The following is a 25867-nucleotide window of genomic DNA, read 5'->3' as shown; positions in this document are numbered from 1 at the left end:
ATTAACAGAAGAGATGCTCCAACTGTGATTCTCTTGGACAAAATAGCCTGATGGCTTTAGAGTGGCTGGAATTTGGAATGGGCAAGGTTATCTAGAAATTAGTTTTAGAGCCAGCCACTTCTGACTAATTTTCGAGGTTACCTACGGAAATTCTCTTAACTCCCTTGGGCTAATCTCATTATCTGTAAAATGATGAGTTTGGCAACCATGAACTCGAGGTACCCTGATACAGCTGTAGTATGATTAACAGTGACCCAACAACCAATAATGAGCAATAGAAAGTTGGATTGTGGCTGAAAGCAGAGCTTCCTCAAATTACTTGTTTTGCTATAAATGAAAATTTACATGTAGAAAAAGTAACTTGCCCAATAATAGCTCCAAGCACTCTGAACATAGTGTGGAACCTTTCATGAGTACTTTGAATGATGACTTGAAGGTGTGAAAATACAGAAATGGATAAGTTCCCTTGCTCTTAACAATTACAACTCAGATTGTTTTCTGGCACTTTATCAATATGAACTAAGACTTTTTTTGTCAGACGTTATTTAGTCTGATTCATGCTGATGTACAGCAGAAACTAACATAACACTGTAAAGCAATTATCCTCCAATTAAAACTAAATAAATTAAAGAAAAAGAAGTTATATAGGCAAAAAAAAAAAAAAAAGACCAAAAAAAGCTTTCAGTGACTGTGTCTCTGGTAAGTAGAATTAAAAACTTCCTAAAGATACTTCTCCTCTAATATATATATACACTGCATTTTCCCTGGAAATTGACTGAGTTTTCATCCTATGCTTAGGCTACATTATAGAACACAATTTAATTTTTAAGAAATGGAGGCTGACCAGGGTGGCATTACCTAATCATATGAGAATATTTCCTGGTGCTCTCTAGGACTGTGGAGCTCAGGCCTGTCCCCAGCAATTTGCATAGCCTCAAGAGTGGAGGGAATACAACTGATAAAAATCATTCTGAGGTAGCAGCTTTAAACTGGTGATAGTCAATCTCCATTTGGAAGGGCTGCCTGAGGGGTCTTGGGATTCTCCAGAAATCAAGGCTGCTGAGTGTTGAAGGATACCTGAGCTAGCCGCCCAATTCTCCCAGGTAAGGCAGTCCAGATTTTCTCAGTCCTGCCTTTGGGGGAATATGTGAATTTGTGTAAGTCATGTCTTGGAATTATGCAGATACCTTGAACCCCCAAAAGCCTGCTCCTATGAACAGGCTTCTTCTGACACTTGCCCTGTGCCAGGTCCCTAACTACCCTGATCTGCTTTGCCCACCCATACACGATACGACCACTGTTACCCAGCCTTGGGAAGCCTAAAGTTTTATTTGTCTCTTGTGTAAGAGTTGGAAATCCTTGCATGGCACAGAGATCTCTGTTCAATAATTATTGCCTATGAAAGCATGAAAAAAGATCTTAACCTCTGTGAGCCTCTATGTTCTTAACAATAGGTAGGTAAACAACAATTCTGCCTGGATTTGTTACTGCACAGGTTAATAACAAATAGCTTAATAATTTTTATTTTGCCAGGACTAATATACTACTTCTTCAGTGAGCAAGTGAGGCCATGAGTTCATATGTCCATAAGTCCTGTAAACAGTAAAATGCTAGAAATCTAATTGACTGAGATTATTTTGTCAGAAGAAAATTATAGATTGGCTTAACACTTCTCCTCTGTATGAAATCTCTTATTTCATTTTATCTGTTGGGAGCAGTATGGAGTAAAGCAGGGTTTTGTTTGTTTGTTTGTTTTTTTGGTGTCTTATAAGCAGGAGAAATTGAACAGTTCTTAGAGTTAATATTACAAAAGCTTTTGGGAAGAGTAGATGAGTTTACTCAACTGAGTATTTCAGGTGTTTTGTTTGCTTGCTTTTGTTTTTTGCTTTTACTGTAAAGAAGATGTCCAAGCAAATAAACTTCAGACTTCAATTAAACAGGTAAATTAGATTATTAGATGATTAACAGTTTCCAAAAGTTATTATCTGTAAAGTCTTCTCCGTGATGATTAAAACTGTCCCAAATCCCTATTTACAGCAAGTTACCACAGCTGATTCTGATGTAACTTGTGCATGGACCATGCTTTTTTAAAAGTGCATGCTAAATGAGTAAACTTTATAGCTATTTTTAACAGTGGGTGAGCATATATGTGATTGAATTATTCCATATAATATAGCTTTGTAGAATTTATGAAACTAAATATAGTTATTACAAAAATAAGCAAGAAAAAAAAAACCTACTGGGATGTAAACTGTCTGAAGGTAGGGGCCCTCTTGTCTTTTTTTCTCGGTTTCTCCAATGCCCGGTAGAGGGCAGTTAGAAAATATTTGAAGGAGGGAGGAGGGGACGGGAGGAAGCGACCCCTCCCCGCACCTCAGCAAAGGGGCTGAATTTTGGTCCTCAGTCAGAGAAGGGATTTCAGCCTCCTTTCCGCAGTTGAGGTAAGATTCACTCCTCTTCCTTTGTAGGGCTTTTTGTGCAGCCCCAGGGGGAGATGCTAGAGGAAGAGTAGCGCATCTTGCTTTGGTCTCGCAACCGCAACCACCACACAGCATCGCGGCGCGGTCACCAGCTAGCTACCTTTCAGCTTGCAGGGAAAGCCGCGGGTACGGGAGTGCGGTCTGTGCTGGGAAATTTTTGTTGTTAGTTAACGGAAAAGTGCATGGATGACCACACTGAGGAGCGAATTTGTGTATCGCGCTGGGGAGCTGTAGCTGGGGGACAGATTCTCAGTTCTCAACTGCCTTTGCTCGCCCCTCGCGCTCTCCCTGCCTCTGGCTTCAGAATTCGAGTCTTCAGTAGAGGAAAATCAAGCAGGATGTTAAAGCCCTTGGAGATACGGCGAACCGAAAGAAGAGCTCATTTTGTGGTTTAACTGTTGGAGTTTTTAACGTTTGTGAGTTTGTTTTTTCTTTTTTTTTAATTGGGGAACGGTTTGTAGGATGAGGTAGGTGGCAAGTAGGCTTGGTTCCTCTACACCTAGCATTGGAAACCCAGGTGTTCCAAAAACAGGCCTGGCCCGTTTTTTACAGTTGGCTTGGGTTTCCTTGGCCTCGCAATAAATACAGAGCAGCAGCCGTGAATGTGACAAAGTAACTGTGGGATGAAATAGTTCAACAGACCATTTCTCAGGAGTGCTTTGTCAGGAAAGAGGTTTGGGGTTTTGTTTCTGTGGCTAATTTTGGTAATTTTTGCTTACTCATTTCCTTTCTTTTCTCTCTCCTACAGCTTTTAAAAAGAGTACTTTTGTAGTTAACATACCTACTTTATTCATAATAATAAAAATATGTGCAGAATGTTCATGCATATGTGAAACCTTGATATTATAGATATAGGTTATCCAGAGATAATCACTACAATTTTGATGTACATTCTTCCTGATTTTTTCTTTTCTTAAATTAAGGTATATCTGTATTTTGATATCCTGAAGCTTATATAATTTGGGGTTCTGCTTTAAAGAAAATAAAAAATAAAAATTCAAAGAAAAATTTTAAATAAGCAAATAAATTCTAAGTAACTTTTTTTTAAAGCCAACAGTGCTACAGAACTTTATATTACCTTCTTTGATTTTTACATTTGCTAGAGTACTTTCTTCTTATTTCTTATCATATTTGAATTTCTTTGTGCACAATAATTTCTGGCATTCTTAATAATGTTGAGCCATACAGAAGAAACATTTTGAGTGCATTTTAAAATTCCATTCCATTATACTGAGCAACAGAATGACAGTTATAATTAAATCGATCTTTTACTATTTTTGTTGTCTTCTGAATAGTTATAGGTAGGAGCTGTTTTGCTAGAACAGTGTGGTCTTCAGTTCATTAGCTACGTTTTTTAATTTATTTTTTAATTGGAGAATAATTGCTTTACAATGTTGTGTTGGCTTCTGCCATACAACAATGTGAATCAGTCATTTTATATGTGTGTATATATATACATATATACTCCCTCTTGAGCCTCCCCCCACATCCTGTCCCTCTAGGGTCACAAAGCACAGAGGCTGACTCCCTGTGTTATAAAGCAGCTTCCCACTAGCTATCTATTTTACACATGATAGTGTATATATGGCAATGCTACTTTCTTAGTTCCTCCCACCCTCTCCTTCTGCTCCTGTGTCGACAAGTCTGGACACATGACTCCACCCTATCATCTGTCTTATGGTTCTTTAGATCTTTAGTTGTAGACCTTTTCCAGAAGTTTCCAGTTTTTTTCATCCATGGTTGTTCTGCAAATGGTTGTGACTTTGGTGTGCCTATGAGAGGAGATGAGCTCAGATGAGTGTCTTTGTGCTCTATCATCTTGTGTGGTCTCCTGAATTTAATATTGAGGTATGAAAATCCTTTTTTCTTTTATATTTGATGTAATGCTATTCATCACATTTTCTTAGGAAAGTTTACCTTTAAGTTGTGATTATATACTACCTTTCTTAATGTTAAAGCTAAAATGTACTCTTCCAATATAGTTCAGTTCAGTTCAGTTGCTCAGTCATGTCCAACTCTTTGTGACCCCATGAATCGCAGCACACCAGGCCTCCTTGTCCATCACCAACTCCTGGAGTTTACTCAAACTCATGTCCATTAAGTCGGTAGTGCCATACAGCCATCTCATCCTCTGTCGTTCCCTTCTCCTCCTGCCCCCAATCCCTCCAAGCATCAGGGTCTTTTCCAATGAGTCAACTCTTCACATGAGGTGGCCAAAGTATTGGAGTTTCAGCTTCAGCATCAGTCCTTCCAATGAACACCCAGGACTGATCTCCTTCAGAATGAACTGGTTGGATCTCCTTGCAGTCCAAGGGACTCTCAAGAGTCTTCTCCAACACCACAGTTCAAAAGCATCAATTCTTCGGCGCTCAGCTTTCTTCACAGTCCAACTCTTACATCCATATATGACCACTGGAAAAACCATAGCCTTGACTAGATGGACCTTTGTTGGCAAAGTAATGTCTCTGCTTTTGAATATGCTATCTAGGTTGGTCATAACTTTCCTTCCAAGGGGTAAGCATCTTTTAATTTCATGGCTGCAGTCACCATCTACAGTGATTTTGGAGCCCCCCAAAATAAAGTCTGACACTGTTTCCGCTGTTTCCCCATCTATTTCCCATGAAGTGATGGGACCAGATGCCATGATCTTAGTTTTCTGAATGTTGAGCTTTAAGCCAACTTTTGCACTCCCATCTTTCACTTTCATCAATAGGCTTTTGAGTTCCTCTTCACTTTCTGCCATAAGGGTGGTGTCATCTGCATATCTGAGGTTATTGATATTTCTCCCGGCAATCTTGATTCCAGCTTGTGCTTCCTCCAGCCCAGCCTTTCTCATGATGTACTCTGCATATAAGTTAAATAAGCAGGGTGACAATATATAGCTTTGACGCACTCCTTTTCCTATTTGGAACCAGTCTGTAGTTCCATGTCCAGTTCTAACTGTTGCTTCCTGACCTGCATATAGGTTTCTCAAGAGACAGGCCAGGTGGTCTAGTATTCCCATCTCATGGTGAAATTAGATGATCAGTGCTTTCTTTTTTTTTAAAAAAAACTTTACAACATGTATGAAGTAAACATAATTTTCTATTTCAACATTGCTATTATTTCATCTTTTGACATAGCCTTGACTAGATGGACCTTTGCTGGTAAAGCAATGTATCTGCTTTTTAATATGCTATCTAGGTTGGTCATATTTTTCCTTCCAAGGAGTAAATGTCTTTTAATTTCATGGCTGCAATCACCACCAGCAGTGATTTTGGAGCCCCCCAAAATAAAATCTTTCACTGTTTCCATTGTTTCCCCATCTATTTGCATGAAGTGATGGGACTGGATGCCATGATCTTAGTTTTCTGAATGTTGAGTATTAAGTCAACTTTTTCACTCTCCTCTTTCACCTTCATCAAGAAGCTCATTAGTTCTTTGCTTTCTGCCATAAGGGTGGTGTCATTTGCATGTCTGAGATTATTGATATTTCTACTGGCAATCTTGATTCCAGCTTGCACTTTATCCAGCCTGGCATTTCGCATGATGTACTCTGCGTAGCAGTTAAATAAGCAGGATAACAATATATAGCCTTGAAGTACTCCTTTCTCAATTTGGAACCAGTCTGTTGTTCCATGTCCAGTTCTAACTGTTGCTTCTTGACCTGTATACAGATTTCTAAGGAGGCAGGTCAGGTGGTCTGGTATTCCCATCTCTTTCAGAATTTTCCACAGTTTGTTCTGAACCACACAATCAAAAGCTTTGGCATAGTCAATAAGGCAAAAGTAGACTTTCTTCTGGAATTCGCTTGCTTTTGCGATGATCCACGGATGTTGGCAATTTGATCTCTGGTTCCTCTGCCTTTTCTAAATCCAGATTAAACATCTGGAAGTTCATGGTTCATGTATTATTGAAGCCGGGCTTGGAGAATTTTGAGCATTACTTTGCTAGCATGTGAGATGAGTGCAATTGTGTGGTAGTTTGAGCATTCTTTGGCATTGCCTTTCTTTGGGATTGGAATGAAAACTGACCTTTTCCAGTCCTGTGGCCACTGCTGAGTTTTCCAGATTTGCTGGCATATTGAGTGCAGCACTTTCACAGGATCATCTTTTAGGATTTGAAATAGCTCAACTGGAATTCCATTACCTCCACTAGCTTTGTTCATAGTGATGCTTCATAAGGCCCGCTTGACTTTGCATGTCAGGATGTCTGACTCTAGGTGAGTGATCACACCATCATGGTTACCTGGGTCATGAAGAACTTTTTTGTATAGTTCTTCTGTGTTTTCTTGCCAGCTCTTCTTAGTATCTTCTGCTTCTGTTAGGTCCATACCATTTCTGTCCTCTATTGTGCCATCTTGCATGAAAATTTCCCTTGGTATCTCTAATTTTCTTGATGAGATCTCTAGTCTTTTCCATTCTATTGTTTTCCTCTATTTCTTTGCATTGATCACTGAGGAAGTCTTTCTTATCTTTCCATGCTATTCTTTGGAACTCTGCATTCAAATGGTTATATCTTTCCATTTCTCTTTTTACCTTTAGTGCTAGCAAAGTAATGCTCAAAATTCTGCAAGCTAGGCTTCAACAGTATGTGAACTGTGAACTTCCAGATGTTCAAGGTGGATTTAGAAAAGGCAGAGGAACCAGAGATCAAATTGTCAACATCCGTTGGATCATCAATAAAGCAAGAGAGTTCCAGAAAAACACCTACTTCTGCTTTCTTGACTATACCAAAACCTTTGACTGTGTGGATCACAACAAACTGTGGAAAATTCTTCGAGATGGGAATACCAGACCACTTGACCTGCCTCTTGAGAAACCTGTATGCAGGTCAAGAAGCAAAATTAGAACTGGACATGGAACAACAGACTGCTTCCAAATTGGGAAAGGAGTATGTCAAGGCTGTATATTGTCACTCTGCCTATTTAACTTATATGCAGAGTACATCATGAGAAACACTGCACTAGATGAAGCACAAGCTGGAATCAAGATCGCCAGGAGAAATATCAATACCTCAGATATGCAGATAACACCACCCTTATGGCAGAAAGCAAAGAACTAAAACAAGCTTCTTGATGAAGGTGAAATAAGAGAGTGAAAAAGCTGACTTAAAACTCAACATTCAGAAAACTAAGATCCTGGCATCTGGTCCTATCACTTCATGCAAATAGATGGGGAAACAATGGAAATAGTGAAAGATTTTATTTGGCGGGTGGGGGAGGCGGGGGGCGGTGCTCCAAAATCATTGCAGATGGTGATTGCAGCCATGAAATTAAAAGATGCTTGCTCCTGGGAAAAAAAATATGACCAACCTAGATAGCATATTAAAAAACAGAGACATTGCTTTACCAGCAAAGGTCCATCTAGTCAAAGCTATAGTCTTTCCAGTGGTCATGTATGGATGTGAGAGTTGGACTCTAAAGAAAGCTGAGCACCAAAGAATTGATACTTTTGGTCTGTGGTGTTGGAGAAGACTCTTGAGAGTTCCTTGGACTGCAAGGAGATCCAACCTGTCAATCCTAAAAGAAATGAGTCCTGAATATTCATTGGAAGGAATGATGCCAAAGTGAAACTCCAGTATTTTGGCCACCTGATGTGGAGAACCAACTCATTGGAAAAGACCCTGATGCTGAGAAAGATTGAAGGTTGGAGGAGAAGGGGATGACAGAGAATGAGAATGAGATGGTTGGATGGCATCACTAAGTCAATGGACATGAGTTTGAATAAGCTCCAGGAGTTGGTGATGGACAGTAAAGCCTGGCATGCTGCAGACCATGGGATCACAAAGAGTTGGACATGACTGATGACTGTACTGAGCTGATTTTACTGGAGATAAAGAAACAAAAAGGAAATAAAATGTATGCTGCTGCTGCTGCTAAGTTGTATCAGTCGTGTCTGACTCTGTGCGACGCCATAGACGGTAGCCTACCAGGCTCCCCCGTCCCTGGGATTCTCCAGGTAAGAACACTGGAGTGGGTTGCCATTTCCTTCTCCAGTACATGAAAGTGAAAAAGGAAAGTGAAGTCACTCAGTCGTGTCCGACTCTTCGCGACCCCATGGACTGTAGCCCACCAGGCTCCTCCGTCCATGGGATTTTCCAGGCAAGAGTACTGGAGTGGGGTGCCATTGCCTTCTCCAATAAAATGTATAAGAAAGTATTTAATTTTTTACTATTAAAATAATTTTCAGTCATTTTACAGAAATACTGAAATCCCTGAAGATGTAACTATTGGGAGAAAAAAAGCCAAAGTGGTAGAATTATTTTTAAAAATGTTACGGTTATTTACAGTTAATATATATATATATATGCATATATTTTTATAACCTATAGTTTTTAATAAAAAAAATCAGTAGGTTTTCATATATGATTGCAAGCAATTACACTCACTTAATTTTAGTACTGTAAGCAAGGCTCAAAATTAAATGCCAACATTTGGGGCTTAAAATTAAATAAGCCCCATCATATTGTTTGTCACATTATGTTGCATTCCTTATACTGTTTATTTACAGACTTAAAGGATTATAAACAAAATCCAATAGTAATTGGTTCATAATATAAAATATCCTATTTAAGTTATCCCCTTGGTGAGGATAGAAGGAAGGTTAGACTTCTTTAGCTTTTCAGCTTTTGACATAATTTCCGTGCTGGTAGTTCTTTCCACCTTCTAGAGTACTTGCGTTTCATTATGATGTTATTTGCTTATAGCTTAGAATAATCTAAGCAGATTGTCTACCAACCATGACCAGGAATCATATAACTGCCCATAAACTGAGTGTCCTCCATCCAGTTGGGAACCATTCATTGTATACTGTCTGCACTAAGAAGCTAGGTTAGCTTTTGTTGTTTTTTATCATCGATGCTTCTCCCTGATGGCCTCCAGCATGAAACCATTTGGCAAAAGTGACGTCCACCTGAGTTCAATCAAGACCCATGTGACTTGGTTTATTATAGAAACACTCCCCACTCCAGGTCACTTCCAATCCCCACTGAGAAAAATATGGAAAATTAGAGGTTCAAGAGAACATTTCCCTGATAGAACCTGCCCAATATCACTGCCAAGAGGTAATGATAAAATGTCCCTTATAATAAAAGTCATAATCTTTTTAAGGAAGCAATCAATACTTAAACTATTGGTACGTTTACTAAGAAATTAGTAAAATGCATGTTTTACCCATTGAGTATCATAACTTAATAATTCAATACAAAAGTTCAATATAAATATCATGAAGTTTATTTAAATGATGATTGTGTCAAGTTCTATAGCTTCTTGTTCCTTTGTGTCTTCAGTGAAAATGAACAAGTAAATGAAATTCTAGTGTTTTAGCTCTTTAGAGTAAGAGGCATGTATCATCTGGTGAGTCATTCCTTGGAAGATTCTGGAGTTCATCATGAAGTTTTCTGTTCTCAGCTTGCAATTTCTCCTTGAGCTTTTTAACCTCTTCCTAAAGAGTGATACATAAAACGAAAGAGCTGAGCAAAAAGTGGTGTCCAGATCATTGTTTACGGAAAGTCCCAGTCACTGACTTTCCCTTACTTATTTTAAACAATCAGTACTAAAAGATAGTCCCTAATTCCTCCTTTCCATTCCTATCCATTTTACCTCTTACTCTTGGTTTCCTACTTGTGTAATTCTTCTTCCCAGTCTGTTCCTATAGCTGCAGAAACATCATCTCTCAATCCCTGAAATATTGGTATCCCAAGAATTATATCCTAAGGCCCCTTCTCCCTTTGTCCTGAAGCAATCTGAATCACATCTTGACTTCAGTTCTCATGTACACACAAAGGAACATCAGATCTAGTATTACAAGGAGAGGTTGAAATTAGTAAAATGCACATTTTATCCATTATGAATATCATAACTATAACTCAATACAAAAGTTCAACTGGGTGGTCTAGGTGATATCCTTAATCAGGTGATGAGTCTGAGCCTTAGATAAGGGAATTTGTTCCATGTCTCCACAGTCATGGGGTTAAAATAGAAGGAAAGAATGAGATCAGAAACCCTAGATTGAAAATACTGCCCTTTGGTGCAGGTCTGTAATCTCAAAATTGTCTTGAAACAGTTCTTGGAAAACAAGAACCTACAGGTAGAACAGCCATGATGGGGAGGATGCCCTTTGTCTCCTAAGGGTGCTCACAGAAGAATGTATGACTAGGTTTGTAGATATGAAAGCGTTGCAGATCCCACTCACTGGGAAGGCTGTTTTGATAATTTGCTAGGCTGTGTGATAGTGGCATTAATTATCTCTTTGGAACTTAATTTTTCTAATCAGAAAGGTGGGGGCATAATGACCCTGATTCACTGAATAGACTAGGTTAAAGAACGTAGGTATGGTGCTTTGTACAGTGCTTGGTAGAAGGAACTACTGCCAACTGAGTGATAATAATAGCAGAGGACTGGATGAAACAAACTCTGCAAGTTAAAGGCCTTCAGAACCAGCAACAATTAAGGTAAAGACAGGGGCATGGACATAGTAATATGAGATTAATTTAACAAGGTAATCTATGACCAAAGGAAAAGACTAGCTAGAAAAATGAACAAAATAACAAAAAGACTAATTACTGTGGGTTAGAAATGTCCTTGGATTTTGCTTAACAAATTATAGTGCTTATGCTGTGCCAAGAACCATTCTAAACTCAAATATTGACTCATTTAAGCTTCAAAATAGCCCTATAAAATAAGTAATATTAATATAACTGTCTCCAAACAATATATTTAGTAAGGTGGAGCTGGGTTTCTCACCCACGCTATTTGATTCCAGAGTCTTTGCCCTAGGCTACAGTCTTATGCTGCCTCTTCCACGTTGTTGGTGCTTCGTGTTCTCATTGATACAGAGAGGGGAGTGTGATTAAAATCCAGAGATGAAATACTTGATGAGTACCTGGAGCTGACATTCCATGACCCTCTGTTGCAGTGCCTCCTGGTATACTCTGTTTATCTCCATTAGTCTCACTTGTTCCTGATGGAATATCTTCCTCGACTCCATCATTTGCTGATGCTGCATTAGACTTTCCATCAGCCTTTGTGCTTCAGCCTTTATAAACTCTTCTGTTATACCTACCTCGGAGAGGAAGAAAATGACAAACCTCTCTAGGATTAAAGTACCCTTCCTTCTGCCCCCACTCCCTTATTTGTTATTGCCGCTACTTCATAGGTAAAATCTCCTTGGTCATTTTTTCTCCCTGCATGTAATCATATGGTAGCTGAGGGTATATGCCCTATTCAGGTATAGACTGAGGAGCTAAGAATGGTACATCTTTGCCATTCTAGCTCTAGTTTAATGATCCCAGGTTTAACCAGGTCAAATTAACTTAAAATGTGTAGAATTTCTGTGTTGCATTTTTTTCCCCCATTTTTCCCTCACCTTCAATCTCCTTTTCCATTGCTGTGAGAGCCAGGTCTGTCTGCAAAATGGTAACACTCATAGACTCCTTGGACTCTAAATATTTCTGAAGAGCTTCCTCAGCCTAAGAACCCGAAAAAATATAATCAGAAGTAAAAAAATGATTCAGTTCAGTTCAGTTGCTCAGTCGTGTCCGACTTTTTGTGACCCCATGAATTGTAGCACGCCAGGCCTCAATGTCCATCACCAACTCCCGGAGTTCACTCAAACTCACATTCATCGAGTCAGTGATGCCATCCAGCCATCTCATCCTCTGTCATCCCCTTTTCCTCCTACCCCCAATCCCTCCCAGCATCAGGGTCTTTTCCAATGAGTCAGCTTTTCTCATCAGGTGGCCAAAGTATTGGAGTTTCAGCTTCAGCATCAGTCCTTCCAATGAACACCCAGGACTGATCTCCTTTAGGATGGACTGGTTGGATCTCCTTGCAGTCCAAGGGACTCTCAAGAGTCTTCTCCAACACCACAGTTCAAAAGCATCAATTCTTTGGCACTCAGCTTTCTTCACAGTCCAACTCTTACATCCATACATGACCACTGGAAAAACCATAACCTTGACTAGATGGACCTTTGTTGGCAAAGTAATGTCTCTGCTTTTGAATATGCTATCTAGGTTGGTCATAACTTTCCTTCCAAGGAGTAAGCATCTTTTAATTTCATGGCTGTAATCACCATCTGCAGTGATTTTGGAGCCCCCAAAAATAAAATCTGACACTGTTTTCCCTGTTTCCCCATCTATTTCCCATGAAGTGATGGGACCAGATGCCATGATCTTAGTTTTCTGAATGTTGAGCTTTAAGCCAACTTTTTCACTCTCTTCTTTCACTTTCATCACAGAAGTCTAGTTCAATTCCACAATTATTATTCTTCCTGTCTGTTGTCATTGAGTTTTCAAAGAAGAACCCCCCCAACAACCCCCCCCCCCATAATTAATACATAAAACCAAGGATACCTGTATTCCTTTCCTGGGCTCCTGATTGTACTTTGCCTTCAGCTTGTCTCTCTGCTGAATGAAGAGACGATGGCCCCCGGGTTTTGAATAAACCCCTTGCTTCACATTTTCTTCTAGAGGATGAAAAATATCCTCAAGTAAAGCTGAGCAACGATTCTGTGATGCCTCCAAATTTCGTTTATGAAAGTCATTCTGTTTGGCTGCTAGCTGCATCTTTAAGGGGACAAAGGCCCATGGAAAAGGTATTACCAACACTTCAGTATTTTTAGAAATGATTCACAAAGAGAATCTCTGTATTTTTTCTGGGAATTCAAAGACTACAAGCAATACTATATTCTTTCTACCAAACCTATTGTAAAAAAGTTCCATGGATAATACACTGTAGAAAAGTGACTTTACTTTTGTATCTGAAGTCTCTGGACATCCCTTTCTTTTGCCTCTTCTACTTTAGATAGAATCTTCAGACTACAGATCTCTAGCCTCAAGCCCTAATTTTAAATGCAACCTACTGTGTTACTATTGTTTCAATATTATATTGGGTCTGGGATTTCCAGTGAGGAGGTAGAATGGATAATTGGCCTGAATAATGAGCATATGCTATTAAACCTGAGGAGATAATCTTTTAGTAGAGCGTATGGCAATTCTGTATGCTTGATTAATAAAAAAAGAAAGTTAATACTTTATGAATACAATTTTTTAAGGGATAAGACTGCTTTGAAAAACTAGTCCATGGGTGTAACATAGTAAGATGAGTTATCTGTGTGTGAAACTTTCAGAATCTACAGGGTCTAGGGGCTTCCCTGGTGGCTCAGTAATAAAGAATCTACCTGCAATGCAGGAGATGTGGGTTCGATCTCTACGTTGGGAAGAGATCCCCTGGAGAAGGAAATGGCAACCCACTCCAGTACTGTTGTCTGGGAAAACCCATGGACAGAGGAGCCAGGAGGGCTACAGTCCATGGGGTTGCAAAAAGTAGGACATGACTTAAGACTAAATAATGACAACAACAGTTGGGTCCAGGGTAGTTATATGCTTTTTGTTGTTACTTGTCTTCAGAATAATAGTGAAATCTTGGTCACACAAGTGATAGTCATTATCTCTCAGTCTAGTAAGAATTGTTTTTCTTTTTTTTTTTTTCGAATTGTTTTTCTTAAGTCCACGTTTTGTATTGCATAGCAACATTTTGCCTTTTATTGCCCCTGCTGCTGCTGCTGCTGCTGCTGCTGCTGCTGCTGCTCCTAAGTCGCTTCAGTCGTGTCTGACTCTGTGCGACCCCATAGACGGCAGCTCACCAGGCTCCCCCATCCCTGGGATTCTCCAGGCAAGAACACTGGAGTGGGTTGCCATTTCCTTCTCCAATGCATGAAAGGGAAAAGTGAAAGTGAAGTTGCTCAGTCATGTCCGACCCTCAGCGACCCCATGGACTGCAGCCTTCCAGGCTCCTCCATCCATGGGATTTTCCAGGCAAGAGTACTGGAGTGGGGTGCCATTGCCTTCTCCATTTATTGCCCCTAAGTCCCATGAACTATAGCAAAAAACTTAATTACCTCTAATTTTTTCTGGTACCCTTGGTCCTCATCCTTGAAAGAGTTCTTCATGAAGACTTCAATGGCCTTTTTCTCACTGGCCCTGTGCAGGTCCAGCAGTTCCTGAAGGGTTTCTGCGGGCAGCTGCAGCTTCTGGCCCATCTCCTGGTTATAATGGGCAATGGCCTTTTGCACTGCAGCCGAGTTCTTAATCTGGGCCAAGGTCAGGACTTCACTTTCCATGCAGGGCAGATCCCCACTGTTGATGGCATTGACATAGGTCTGCACTAGGTTCTCTAGATCTTCACAGGGGGAAGAGATGCTTGAATTATTTGCAGGGAAAAAGGACATGCTCTTGAACTAATTCTGAGAATGTTAATTTAGCATATTCAGCCTTCTGCACAGTGTTCAAATGGCCCAAGTAAGTTCCTTTGGGAAATTATGTGATCAAGAAGACAGATCTTTCATTCTCTGAGAAAAGAAAGTGTTCAAAGGAGAAAATTGAAGATTTGTGTGATGACCTACATTTCATCACTTTCTAATTGAGCAATGAGGAGATGGTTATACAAAGTTGTGTGTATTCATTTATTTAGAATACTGTAGACCTTTTGCCTGTTTACTCTTCCCTTTCTTTCTCTCTTCCTCAGATTTCTATTCCCTTCAAAATTCCCTTTTCTCATCCACTTGAACATGTAAAGCTGGTGTGAGTGTTACCCTCACCTGAAAAAGCACAAAGTAGGCAAATCAGACCAGGTCACCTTACTCTTTGCTGGAACTTTCCTGTTTGTCCTCCTCATCCTTTGCCTACTTATGTTTCCACTCATCTTCCCTTTAGATTGTAGCAATAATTTACAATATGGGCTTCCCTAGCTCAGACTGTAAAGCATCTGCCTACAATGCAGGAGACCCGGGTTCGATCCCTGGGTTGGGAAGATGCCCTGGAGAAGGAAATGGCAACCCACTCCAGTATCCTTGCCTGGTAAATTCCATGGACAGGGGAGCCTGGTGGGCTATAGTCCTTGGGGTCACAAAGAGTTGGACATGACTGAGTGACTAACACACAATAATTTACAAAGTTCCAAGACATAGAGTATTTAGGAACAATTGGATTGAGAAGTCTGCTTAGATTTCTTAAAGGGTTTTAGACAACCAGGGCATCTGTTTGTTTAATGTTTATGTTAAGTATGTTCCATTTCTACAATGTCTGTCTTCCCATTTTCTGCCTATCTAAGGCTATGGCACTTAACAAGTACTCACTGTATTGGTGGAACAAGTGCTGCCAACCCATGTGGGTTAGTCTAGTTCAACAGTGGATCGTTTATAGGCAGAACTTTTTTAACTTGACATTTTCTTCAGATTATTCTTCCTATTTTATCTTATTTTGCAAGCATTACTAAAAACATCTAGAAATATGTTTGGAAATATTTAATAAATATGATACGATTTTCTTGGTAGTATCTAACTATGCATTTTTAGCATTGACAGTGGAAGGAAAAATTACAACAGTGCTCTCATTCTCTATTTTGAATTGAAGGAAAACCCTTGAAAAAGTACTCACGAGATCCACTGGCCTTGATGCCTCCTGAAAGAGTTTTAGTCTTGGAATGGCTAAAGATGTAGGAACAGAATTCTGCCACTTGTTGTACAAACTTAGGATCCAGATCATCATTATGCAGTGTCTCAAGCTGGGCAAGCTTCTTCTGGTGAGTGGGCAAGTCAAAAATGAAGCATTTCTTTACTGGAAAAAATTTCTGTATACACAGACGGGGCAGATTAAAATTTTGAAGATGTTGGTTGGTGCCTTTGGAGGGAAAAATAGGATTTATTTAGTATCAAATTAACATTCATTTTAATCTATTTCCCACAAATAAATATGCCCTCTACCTGATGCTGGGCTTCCCTTGTGGCTCAGCTGGTAAAGAATCTGCCTGCAATGTGGGAGACCTGGGTTCAATCCCAGCTTACAAAGATCCCCTGAAGAAGGGAAAGGCTACCCACTCCAGTATTCTGACCTGGAGAATCCCACTGACTGTACAGTCCAAGGGGTCACAAAGAGTCGAACACAACTGAATGACTTTCACTTTCACTCCCTGATGTTATTTACTTCACTACATTTTCACAAACCAAAGCAAAAGCTTAAAAGGTGATCAACCAGGGAAAGGAAAATGGAAAAGTAATTTGCTCCAAGAACAGGGAATAATATAATTTAATATGGACTTTATTAGTTTGTTTAAATTAACAGCATTAATTATTAACAATACTATTAATAGTATTATTAGTATTGTGTATTATTAATAATATTAATTAACTAAAATAATTTAATTACAGTGATTAAAATAATTATTATTGATCAATTATAACTACTTAGTTAACTGTTATTAATAGTATTATTAATACTATGTATGTAATACTATTAATACATATTATTATTAATGCTATGTGGTCATTTAGTCAGCTGAGTAAATATAAGAAACTATAAGTTTAACCAGCAACATACAAGAGATAACTTCTTGTGCTATTTTTCTCCCTCTTTCCAAAATTGGAGTCCGTTACCTTGCTTTGGCCTCAGTGAATTCTCCAGATATTCATCTGCTGTGATGAGTTGCCCATTTGCTTCCAGGCCAAGGTAGAAATCTCTCAGAGTCCACACTAAGTCTGGACAGATTCTCACAAAGTTAGCTGCATCATCTACCCTGTTAAGATTAGGTGAGGTATCTATTCTGAGCAGATGTGACAGTTCTGTCACATAGCTGAGATGCAATTAAGGAAAACTTTTGGAAATAGGACTGCATCTGAGCCATATTTAATTCCATGCCTTTATATGCTTTTATATTCTCTTTGGGTTGTAACCAAGTCCTCATTTCATTCAGTAAACATAAGGACTTTGTCTTGTTCTTTTAATGTTCACAGTGTTTTCACCTTTGTGTTTGATACACAAGGACTCATGAATGGAGGAATTCTTTCTGGCTTTGGTACCATCCTGGACCACAAAAGGATACTGCAAGAGGTCGATAGCCCCCTGGTCAATTTTGTTCATGGTGTTGTATACAAAAGTACTACACAATAGTAGTGCCAGTACAGATATATGGGTGTCATTTGTCTTGTCACCCTAGAAGTCAGAATAAATTTCAGTCATGTCTCATGACACTCCCATATGAACAGTTGCTAAAAATAGACCCTTGATCTACAAATGTTAAACAGGACAAACTAAAATGGTTGTGAGAAACATGGGAAATTTAGTTCTGTCATTAGCATTGATAATTTTATATAAAACCATATTTTGTTAACTTATCAGTCCCTCTTATAACTGGTTAGGTATTTGCAAAATCAATAGTCAAAGTTACTGAAGGTCACCAGAGTAGTTAAAATCAAGATTTTCAACTGTGTAAAACAAAGTTGGTCTGTATGCATAATACATGCATCTATTTTATTGAGTAACTATTATATACATGGAAGTTCATATTACTGATCTTATCTGATACTCAAAAACAATGCTGTGAGAATAAGGTTCTAACCACTGTCTCTATGTTACAGGTAAGTAAACTAAAGCAAAAATGGGTTGATCATTTTGAATTGTGGTAAATCAAAAGCAAAATGAAGACATGAAAAACAAGAGAAGTACAATGGAAAGATCCCGTTTTGTGCTCAAGCCAGCTCATACCAGCTTACAGCAGCCGATTGTGTACACCTTTTCTGAGCCTTGAGTTTAGTGACTTCACTTTGGTAGCTTGGAGTCAGCTGTGATGGGAGCACTTAGAAAACTGGAAAGTACTACAAATCAAGGCTTTTTTTCTTGCCAGATAGAAGTGGGAAAATAACATGTATCTCCTGTGCAAATGATAAAATGGATGAGACCAAAGGGGAAATAGGAGATTTGAGGAGACTTAGTCTTGCTTGTCAAAGTCTTAAGAGCTGCAAGTACTAGGGTCCTGATTTGGACTTAAGTTCTGCTGCCCTGAAGCCCACTGCTAACCTCTGGCCTCTGCAGGGTCACTCATGACGGTAACTTTTTTTGCACCATCTCTCTCTTCAGTTCGGTTAACTGCCTAGCTCCACATTAGCAGTCTCCCAATTGTGATTCTGGCTTTCACACCTATTTTTCTCACTTCAGGTTTCTAAAATTTGACTATTAAAAACAAAAAGGGGAAAAAACGTATACCCTGGACAAGTAGAAGTAAAAAAAAAGTCTCCCCATGTAAAGAGTGTTCAGGGATGAGGAGGTTGATTAAAAAGAAATTCTTGTTCCTTACCTTCTCTACATCTCCGAGTCCCTCAGTGTCAAGAAGAACCAGGGTGTGGTTTGGTTTCTTGGGGTGAGGCACACACCACATCCAGATGCCCTTCGTGTGAGACTGCACTGTAGATCCAACTGAGAATCCTACAGGGGGAATTGAGACGCTGTAATAGAGGAGTGGATCTGGAAACTGGAGACTGTCTTAAGTGAGCTACCATTTAAGGAAAGCAAGGTGAGGATATGGCAGAAAATATAACTCTGTATTGTGATCTGAATTACAATAGAGGAATGCGATAATAAGAATGCCAAGTACCATAGGGCTGGAAATTTGACATTTCTTTTTTTGCAAGAATATTATATTATCAAAATTTAGTCCCTTATAAATACACAGGTAGAAGTTATTTCATTGATGTCTTCTTATAATTGGAAAGTACTGTAATTTTTCTAAGTAGATACTGAGGGAAAAAATGAGGTGATATGTCAGAAGCAGAACTCTACTTTTCATCTCCCAGAAGATCATTAGCTAAATTTGAGCCAAGCAATAGCTTTCAATATCCCTCCCAGGTCTCTAACTTTCTCTCCTCACATCACTGTGCTGCATGTTGGGAGTGTAGGTAGACAGAAGGGACTTGGCTGGGCTCTGCTGGTGTCACTCACCCTTGTTCTTCCCAGCCAGCTTGTTCATCAGGTAGGACTTGCCTGTGCGGTAGAGGCCCACGATAGCCACCACCACAACAGGCTGTCTGATGGCAGACAGGATCTTCAGAGCTTCTGGATTAACCAGCAGTGGCCCATTAGTGTTCTCAATGAGGCACAAGGGTTCTGGCATGTGAATCAATGGGGCCATGTCCACGGTGTCACCTGATGTTCAAGGAAAGACATGGGATAGACTGAAGTTTCTATTCTTAAAGCAGAGAAAAGTATTTTACTTCCTCAACCTGTAGACATACTTCTCCCCAGATAGTCTAAGTTTCTGAAGAAGTGAATAATAATAAATAAAAAGATAGATAAAAGGGTCATAATAAATAAGTCCAAGCCCTTCAAATAAGAGAAGTCCTAGACCCAACAACACAAGAGAAGACTCTACACATGGACATCACAAGATGGTCAATACTGAAATCAGATTCATTATATTCTTTGAAGCCAAAGATGGAGAAACTCTATACAGTCATAAAAAAAAAAAAAAAAAAGAAGAAGAAGAAGAAGACTAGGAGCTGACTGTGGCTCAGATCATGAATTCCTTACTGCAAAATTCAGACTTAAATTGAAGAAAGTTGGGAAACCACTAGACAATTCAGGTATGACCTAAATCAAATCCCTTCCAATTATAGGGTGGAAGTGACAAATAGATTCAAGGGATTAGATCTGATAGACTGCTGGAAGAACTATGGATGGAGTTTCATGACATTGTACAGGAGGCAGTGATCAAGACCATCCCCAAGAAAAAGAAATACAAAAGGGCAAAATGGTTGTCTGAGGAGAGCTTACAGATAGCTGAAAAAAGAAGAGAAGTGAAAGGCAAAGGAGAAAAGGAAAGGTATACCCATTTGAATGCAGAGTTCCAAAGAATAGCACGGAGAGATAAGAAAGCCTTCCTCAGTGATCAGTGCAAAGAAATAGAGGAAAACAATAGAATGGGAAAGACTAGAGATTTCTTCAAGAAGATTAGAGATACCAAGGGAAAGTTTCATGCAAAAATGGGCTCAATTAAGGACAGAAATGGTATGGACCTAACAGAAGCAGAAGATATTAAAAAGAGATGGCAAGAATACACAGAAAAACAATACAAAAAAGATCTTCATGACCCAAATAATCACGATGGTGTGATCACTCACCTAGAGACAGACATCCTGGAATACGAACTTAAATGGGCCTCAGGAAGCATCAACATGAACAAAGTTAGTGGAGGTGATGGAATTCTAGCTGAGCTATTTCAAATCCTAAAAGATGATGCTGTTAAGGTGCTGCACTTTATATGCCAGTAAATCTGGAAAACTCAGCAGTGGCCACAGAACTGGAAAAGGGCAGTTTTCATTCCAATCCCAAAAAAGGCAATGCCAAAGAACATCAAACTACCACACATTTGCAGTCATCTCACATGCTAGCAAAATAATGCTCAAAATTCTCCAAGCCAGGCTTCAACAGTACGTGAACCATGAACTCCTAGATGTTCAAGCTCATTTTAGAAAAGAAAGAGGAACCAGAGATCAAATTGCCAACATCCTCTGGATCATCGAAAAAGAAAGAGGTCCAGAAAAACATCTCAGTTCAGTTCAGTTCAGTCGCTCAGTCATGTCCGACTCTTTGCGACCCCATGAATCGCAGTACGCCAGGCCTCCCTTGTCCATCACCAACTCCCGGAGTTCACTCAGACTCACGTCCATTGAGTCAGTGATGTCATCCAGCCATCTCATCCTCTGTCATCCCCTTCTCCTCCTGCCCCCAATCCCTCCCAGCATCAGAGTCTTTTCCAATGAGTCAGCTCTTCGCATGAGGTGGCCAAAGTACTGGAGTTTCAGCTTCAGCATCATTGCCTTCAAAGAAATCCCAGGGCTGATCTCCTTCAGAATGGACTGGTTGGATCTCCTTGCAGTCCAAGGGACTCTCAAGAGTCTTCTCCAACACCACAGTTCAAAAGCATCAATTCTTCAGCACTCAGCCTTCTTCTACTTCTGCTTTATTGACTATGCCAAATCCTTTGACTGTGTGGATCACAACAAACTGTGGAAAATTCTTAAAGAGATGGGAATACCAGACCACCTGACTTGCCTCCTGAGAAATCGGTATGCAGGTCAAGAAGCAGCAGTTAAAACTGGACATGGAATAACAGACTAGTTTCAAATGGGGAAAGGAGTACGTCAAGGTTATATATTGTTACCCTGCTTATTTAACTTCTATGCAGAGTACATCATGTGAAATGCCTGGCTGGCTGAAGCACAAGCTGGAATCAAGATTGCTGGGAGACATATCAATAACCTCAGATATGCAGATGACACCACCATTATGGCAGAAAACAAAGAACTAAAGAGCCTCTTGATGAAAGTGAAAGAGGACAGTGAAAAAGTTGGCTTACAACTCAACATACAGAAAACTAAGATCATGGCATCTGGTCCCATCACTTTCTGGCAAATAGATGGGGAAACAATGAGAGAATTTATTTTTGGGGCTCCAAAATCACTGCAGATGGTGACTGCAGCTATGAAATTAAAAGATGCTTGCTCCTGGAAGAAAGAAAAGCTATGACAAACCTAGATAGCATATTAAAAAGCAGAGACATTATTTTGCTGAAAAATATTTGTCTAGTCAAAGCTATGGTTTTTCCAGTAGTCATGTATGGATGTGAGAATTGGACTATAAAGAAAGCTGAGCACTGAAGAATTAATGCTTTTGAACTGGGGTGTTGGAGAAGACTCTTGAGAGTCCCTTGGACTGCAAGGAGATCCAACCAGTCAATGCTAAAGGAAATGAGTCCTGAATATTCATTGGAAGGACTGATGCTAAAGCTGTAACTCCAATACTTTGGACACCTGATGGGAAGACTGACTCACTGGAAAAGACCCTGATGCTGGGAATGATTGAAGGCAGGATGTGAAGGGGATGACAGAGGATGAGATGGTTGGACATCATCACTAACTTAATGGATGTGAGTTTGAGCAAGCTCCTGGAGTTGGTAATGGACAGGGAAGCCTGCCGTTTTGTAGTCCATGGGGTTGCAAAGAGTTGTACATGATTGAGCTACTAAACTGAAATGAGGCCCTTCAAAGTTCTACTAGAGGCTGCCCCACTGGTTCTTAAGTATTTGGTGAATGTATAGAAAAGCATTTTCTGAGTCTAAACTACTGCTAGTTTGAGTCTCATTTTTCTCCATTGGCTTTTGTCTTGCTTATGTTTCTTAGTTTGTATCTCCCTCGGTCCCCAGATTGAATCTTTATGACCACTATTTGTTCTATTACACTTTTTTCCTTGACCCAATATTAGCCTGCTTTTCTCTAATTTAGGACTATGTCCAGCCAAATTGCATTAAAGTAAATCCTGCCAGGTCCTTAGGTACCATTGTCTAGCAAATAGTAATTGTTTACTTTTTAAAGCTTCACTTTTAAAGAATTTTTATATAACTATTAATATGTATTATTCAATCAAAACTTCAATGAGTGACCATTTTATGAATGAGAAAGTGAGGGAAAATATTTTAACACTTAATCATTATAAGATTCAGATTATGGAATAAAATGTATAAAAACCTAAATATGTGTGAGATTCCTTGAATTCTATTATTCATAATTTTGATCTTGCTTGCTAAAATAAAGCCTTTTTTTCCTATTCACTCGGCACTTTTTATAATTTGAAAAGTTATATTTGAATGTGTGTATATATATATATAATTCAATTTTAGCAATTGAGAACTCTTGTAGCAGTGTTTTCTTTTTTGGTTAGTAATAGCTCTGCAGAATGGCCCATTGAAAATCATCAATTGGTATCCCTGACACCCCAACTGGTTCCCCAAACTGCCTTCACTGTAACAGCTATTTTCTAATTTCTTAATGTTAATTCTTGTAACCTAAAGAATCCCCAATAAAACAGTTTTAAAGCTATCTGAAATGTAAACAAATGCTTGCTTTTCTGCCTTGCCATATTATAAAGAATGATTATCTTCCATTTTAGAAGTGATTATTTACAACAGAAGCTAAAATCTCACCATCTGCTTGCCTTTTTTTAAAGGGATATCCTACAATAAAAAGGTCTGGATTCCCTTGTTAGCTAATGTAAAAATTCCTTTTTTGAAAAGTGTGAAGAGAGATTATCCAGGTGACAGATAAGTAGAAACTGCTTGGGAGCAGATAAGAGATCCATTGCAAACAACATAGCCCCAGGACATGGGAGCCAGAAATGCCCAGTCCAAGCCAGATCCAAAAAGAGAGGATTCCACAAAATTTTACATTCCCAAAGGCCAAATCTCTTTTTACTTTAACCCATTTCCAAAGCAATATTGGCATCTTATGTTTGTTGAGTCCTATTGTCTGATTTGTTTATAGCAGGAATCACAATCATTTTTAGATTAGAAAGATATGGAGACCTGACTTACAACAATTAGCTAGAAAAACAGAAGATAAACAATCAAAATTTATTTGTAGATTTTGAGAGTTTACCAGATGTCTTGCTATGGGATAATGTCACTAATAAGAAAGGAAATGAGAAAGGAAATGAATTTGTCTGAATTTTCAGGCCACTTAATAAATAACATCAGGGCCGTGTATTTATACTAGTGGAAGTATTTTATATGTTAAAATCTTATCTGGGGAGCATCTTTAATGTTAATTGAATAACCCAGCCTCCAAAACATCTTTGCAGATTCATTGTGTTTGAGCCTCATGCATAGCTGTCGCTCTGCTATCATAACTCAGTTTATGATGTGTGCTTTTGTTATTGTTGTTTGCCTTCACTTTGCTCTGTGTTGTTTTTGGTTTGCATTTGTAGAGGAAAAGCTCTTATAAAGGAGAAAAAATGGAAATCAAACAAGAAGGAGATGTGCAAAGTATGTGTCATGATAATGAAGGAGGAAACAGACAGAACAGGCTCTATCTTGAAAGTAAGACTCCATCTTGGGCCAGACTGTGGACTTTGAGCTATATGCCCAGTATCTATGGAAATGACAAACCAACTGGAAAACCTGGCCCCCAGAAGGAAGAGCCCCAGGGCTTGTACCTAGACTCTCTGCTGCCTTAAAGAATACCCTAATTATCTGTGTAAACTAATAGAATCATACATTCTATTATGCTTATTAGGGTCTGACCACAGGCCTATTGATAATTGTCCATTGTTAAACTACCTAGGCTTAAGGCATATGAATCATGGATTAACTTTGATTGTATCTTTCTTTTTCCTTTGTTCAGACTAGTTTCAGGGAATTTGGGGAGGCGGGTTTGTGCACTTAGGGTATATAAGGTTTTCACAAAAACTGGTCAGGGTCCTTGGCTAAGAGGAGACTCTGCCTTGGGCCTGCAGGTGTAATAAACTGCACTCCACTATCTGCATTGTCCTTCTGAGTGAGTTTGTTTTCCGGAATGCGTGGCTACAACAATAATACATTCAAAGGAGGAGAGAGTTCCAAGGAGTGAACAAAATTGCCAGACTGTTTTAAGTGCTCCAGGAGGGCAACTGTTAAATTAAGTGATTCTTAATAGTAAAATCAATAGAGTAGCAGAAACAATACAAAGCACAAAAGGCCTTAAGGAATGAGAGGGTGTCAAGAAATCAAAGCTAATTAATTTAGGATTCTTTCTGAACAAAGAAATCCATCTTCAAACAAAGTACAACACTAGGAATAAAATGTATAGCCATTTTCGTGAAGCCTTGCTTCATTGTACATTCTGGGATTCAACTTTTTTCCTTTTTTCTCTTTTGTTCTTAATATAAGCAAGCCGTTTACATTACATCTCATTCAATGTTGTTTCTCATGAAAATAAATATAATAAAAATAAGAAATATACATAGTTCTTGAAAACTTCAGGCTGCAATTTGAAGGATCTTAATCAGGTTTTATCAAAGACAAAGATAATTTAAGTGGCAGTTACAATCCCCATGGGTCATAAGATGGCAAAGAAAGAAAAACAGGATGAAGACATTTCACACTGTCTGTCCCCAACATGCTCCTGTCTAATTCAACCATAAACAAGAGGAACTGACAATGAATTCTGCTGTCTGGCTGACATCACCACAATTTACCTTTAACAGGGCTCTGACAGTCCACATCAAGCTCAGCTGCATCATACCATGAACAGACTATTTTTAAATGGAGGAAAATTGCTTTACAATGTTGCGTTGGTTTCTGCTATACAATAATGCTAATCAGTCATAATTTTTTATATATTTATATATAGCCCCTCCCAGTGAAGCCTCCCTCCCCTCCCCATCCCACTCCTCTAGGTTGTCACAGAGCGCCAGGCCGGGCTCCCCATGTTATACAGCAATTTCCCACTAGCTATCTATTTTACACATGATATTGTATATATGTCATGCTACTTTCTCAATTCGTCCCACCCTCTCTTTCTCGTACTGCTCCACAAGTCCATGAATGGCTTTTTAAAAACATCCTGACCCTTGCAAACATTTTCCCACCCTTCCCCCGGTATTACCTTAACTCTAAATTCAGTAGCAGAAATCTTTTGGAGCTGTTAAGAAAGCTGCTTCATTGAAAACTTGAGTTCTTGCTCCTTCTCTTAGCTTATTGTTTTGGTTTCTGGTATCTTTTTTCCTTTCCAATCCTAGGGATTTCTTTTCTCTTCACGCCATTC

At 39.1% G+C, this 25867-nt stretch overlaps 1 protein-coding gene and 1 long non-coding RNA gene across 4 annotated transcripts; one reads left to right on the top strand and one right to left on the bottom strand.

Annotated features, from left to right (window-relative positions):
- The first annotated feature begins 2052 nt into the window (after positions 1–2052).
- Positions 2053–24593, top strand: LOC129655163 (uncharacterized). 2 transcript variants are annotated; one of them, XR_008715792.1, is made up of 5 exons: positions 2053–2261; positions 2785–2896; positions 15876–16044; positions 17252–18807; positions 24051–24593. It is a non-coding gene; the product is annotated as an uncharacterized LOC129655163 (long non-coding RNA). The 2 variants fall into 2 exon arrangements; XR_008715793.1 differs by lacking the exon at positions 2053–2261 and adding an exon at positions 2340–2441.
- On the bottom strand, positions 9692–25867 carry GBP5 (guanylate binding protein 5). 2 transcript variants are annotated; one of them, XM_055585241.1, is made up of 11 exons: positions 25709–25867; positions 19233–19436; positions 18592–18719; positions 17341–17450; positions 16895–17091; positions 15900–16142; positions 14363–14643; positions 12816–13028; positions 11828–11930; positions 11345–11520; positions 9692–9904 (listed from the first exon to the last, which is right to left on the bottom strand). In XM_055585241.1, the coding sequence occupies exons 2-11, from the start codon at positions 19420–19422 to the stop codon at positions 9791–9793; spliced, it is 1755 nt and encodes a 584-aa protein (XP_055441216.1). In that variant the 5' UTR covers positions 19423–19436; positions 25709–25867; the 3' UTR covers positions 9692–9790. The 2 variants fall into 2 exon arrangements, with proteins under 2 accessions (XP_055441216.1, XP_055441217.1); XM_055585242.1 differs by lacking the exons at positions 11345–11520; positions 11828–11930.

Source organism: Bubalus kerabau, chromosome 6 (assembly GCF_029407905.1).
Source record: "Bubalus kerabau isolate K-KA32 ecotype Philippines breed swamp buffalo chromosome 6, PCC_UOA_SB_1v2, whole genome shotgun sequence".
Classification (NCBI taxonomy): domain Eukaryota; kingdom Metazoa; phylum Chordata; class Mammalia; order Artiodactyla; family Bovidae; genus Bubalus; species Bubalus kerabau.
The sequence above is the reverse complement of the archived record's forward strand: the minus strand, read 5'-3'. Positions and strand labels throughout refer to the sequence as shown.

Excerpts from the sequence above, each read along its gene's own strand:
- GBP5 (XM_055585241.1), bottom strand. The coding sequence starts at position 19,422 with ATGGCCCCATTGATTCACATGCCAGAACCCTTGTGCCTCATTGAGAAC. Across the intron at positions 17,092-17,340 it reads GGGGCTATCGACCTCTTGCA|CTATGTGACAGAACTGTCAC; the intron begins GTATCCTTTTGT and ends ATTGCATCTCAG. Across the intron at positions 11,931-12,815 it reads AGCCCAGGAAAGGAATACAG|GCTGAGGAAGCTCTTCAGAA; the intron begins GTATCCTTGGTT and ends TCGGGTTCTTAG.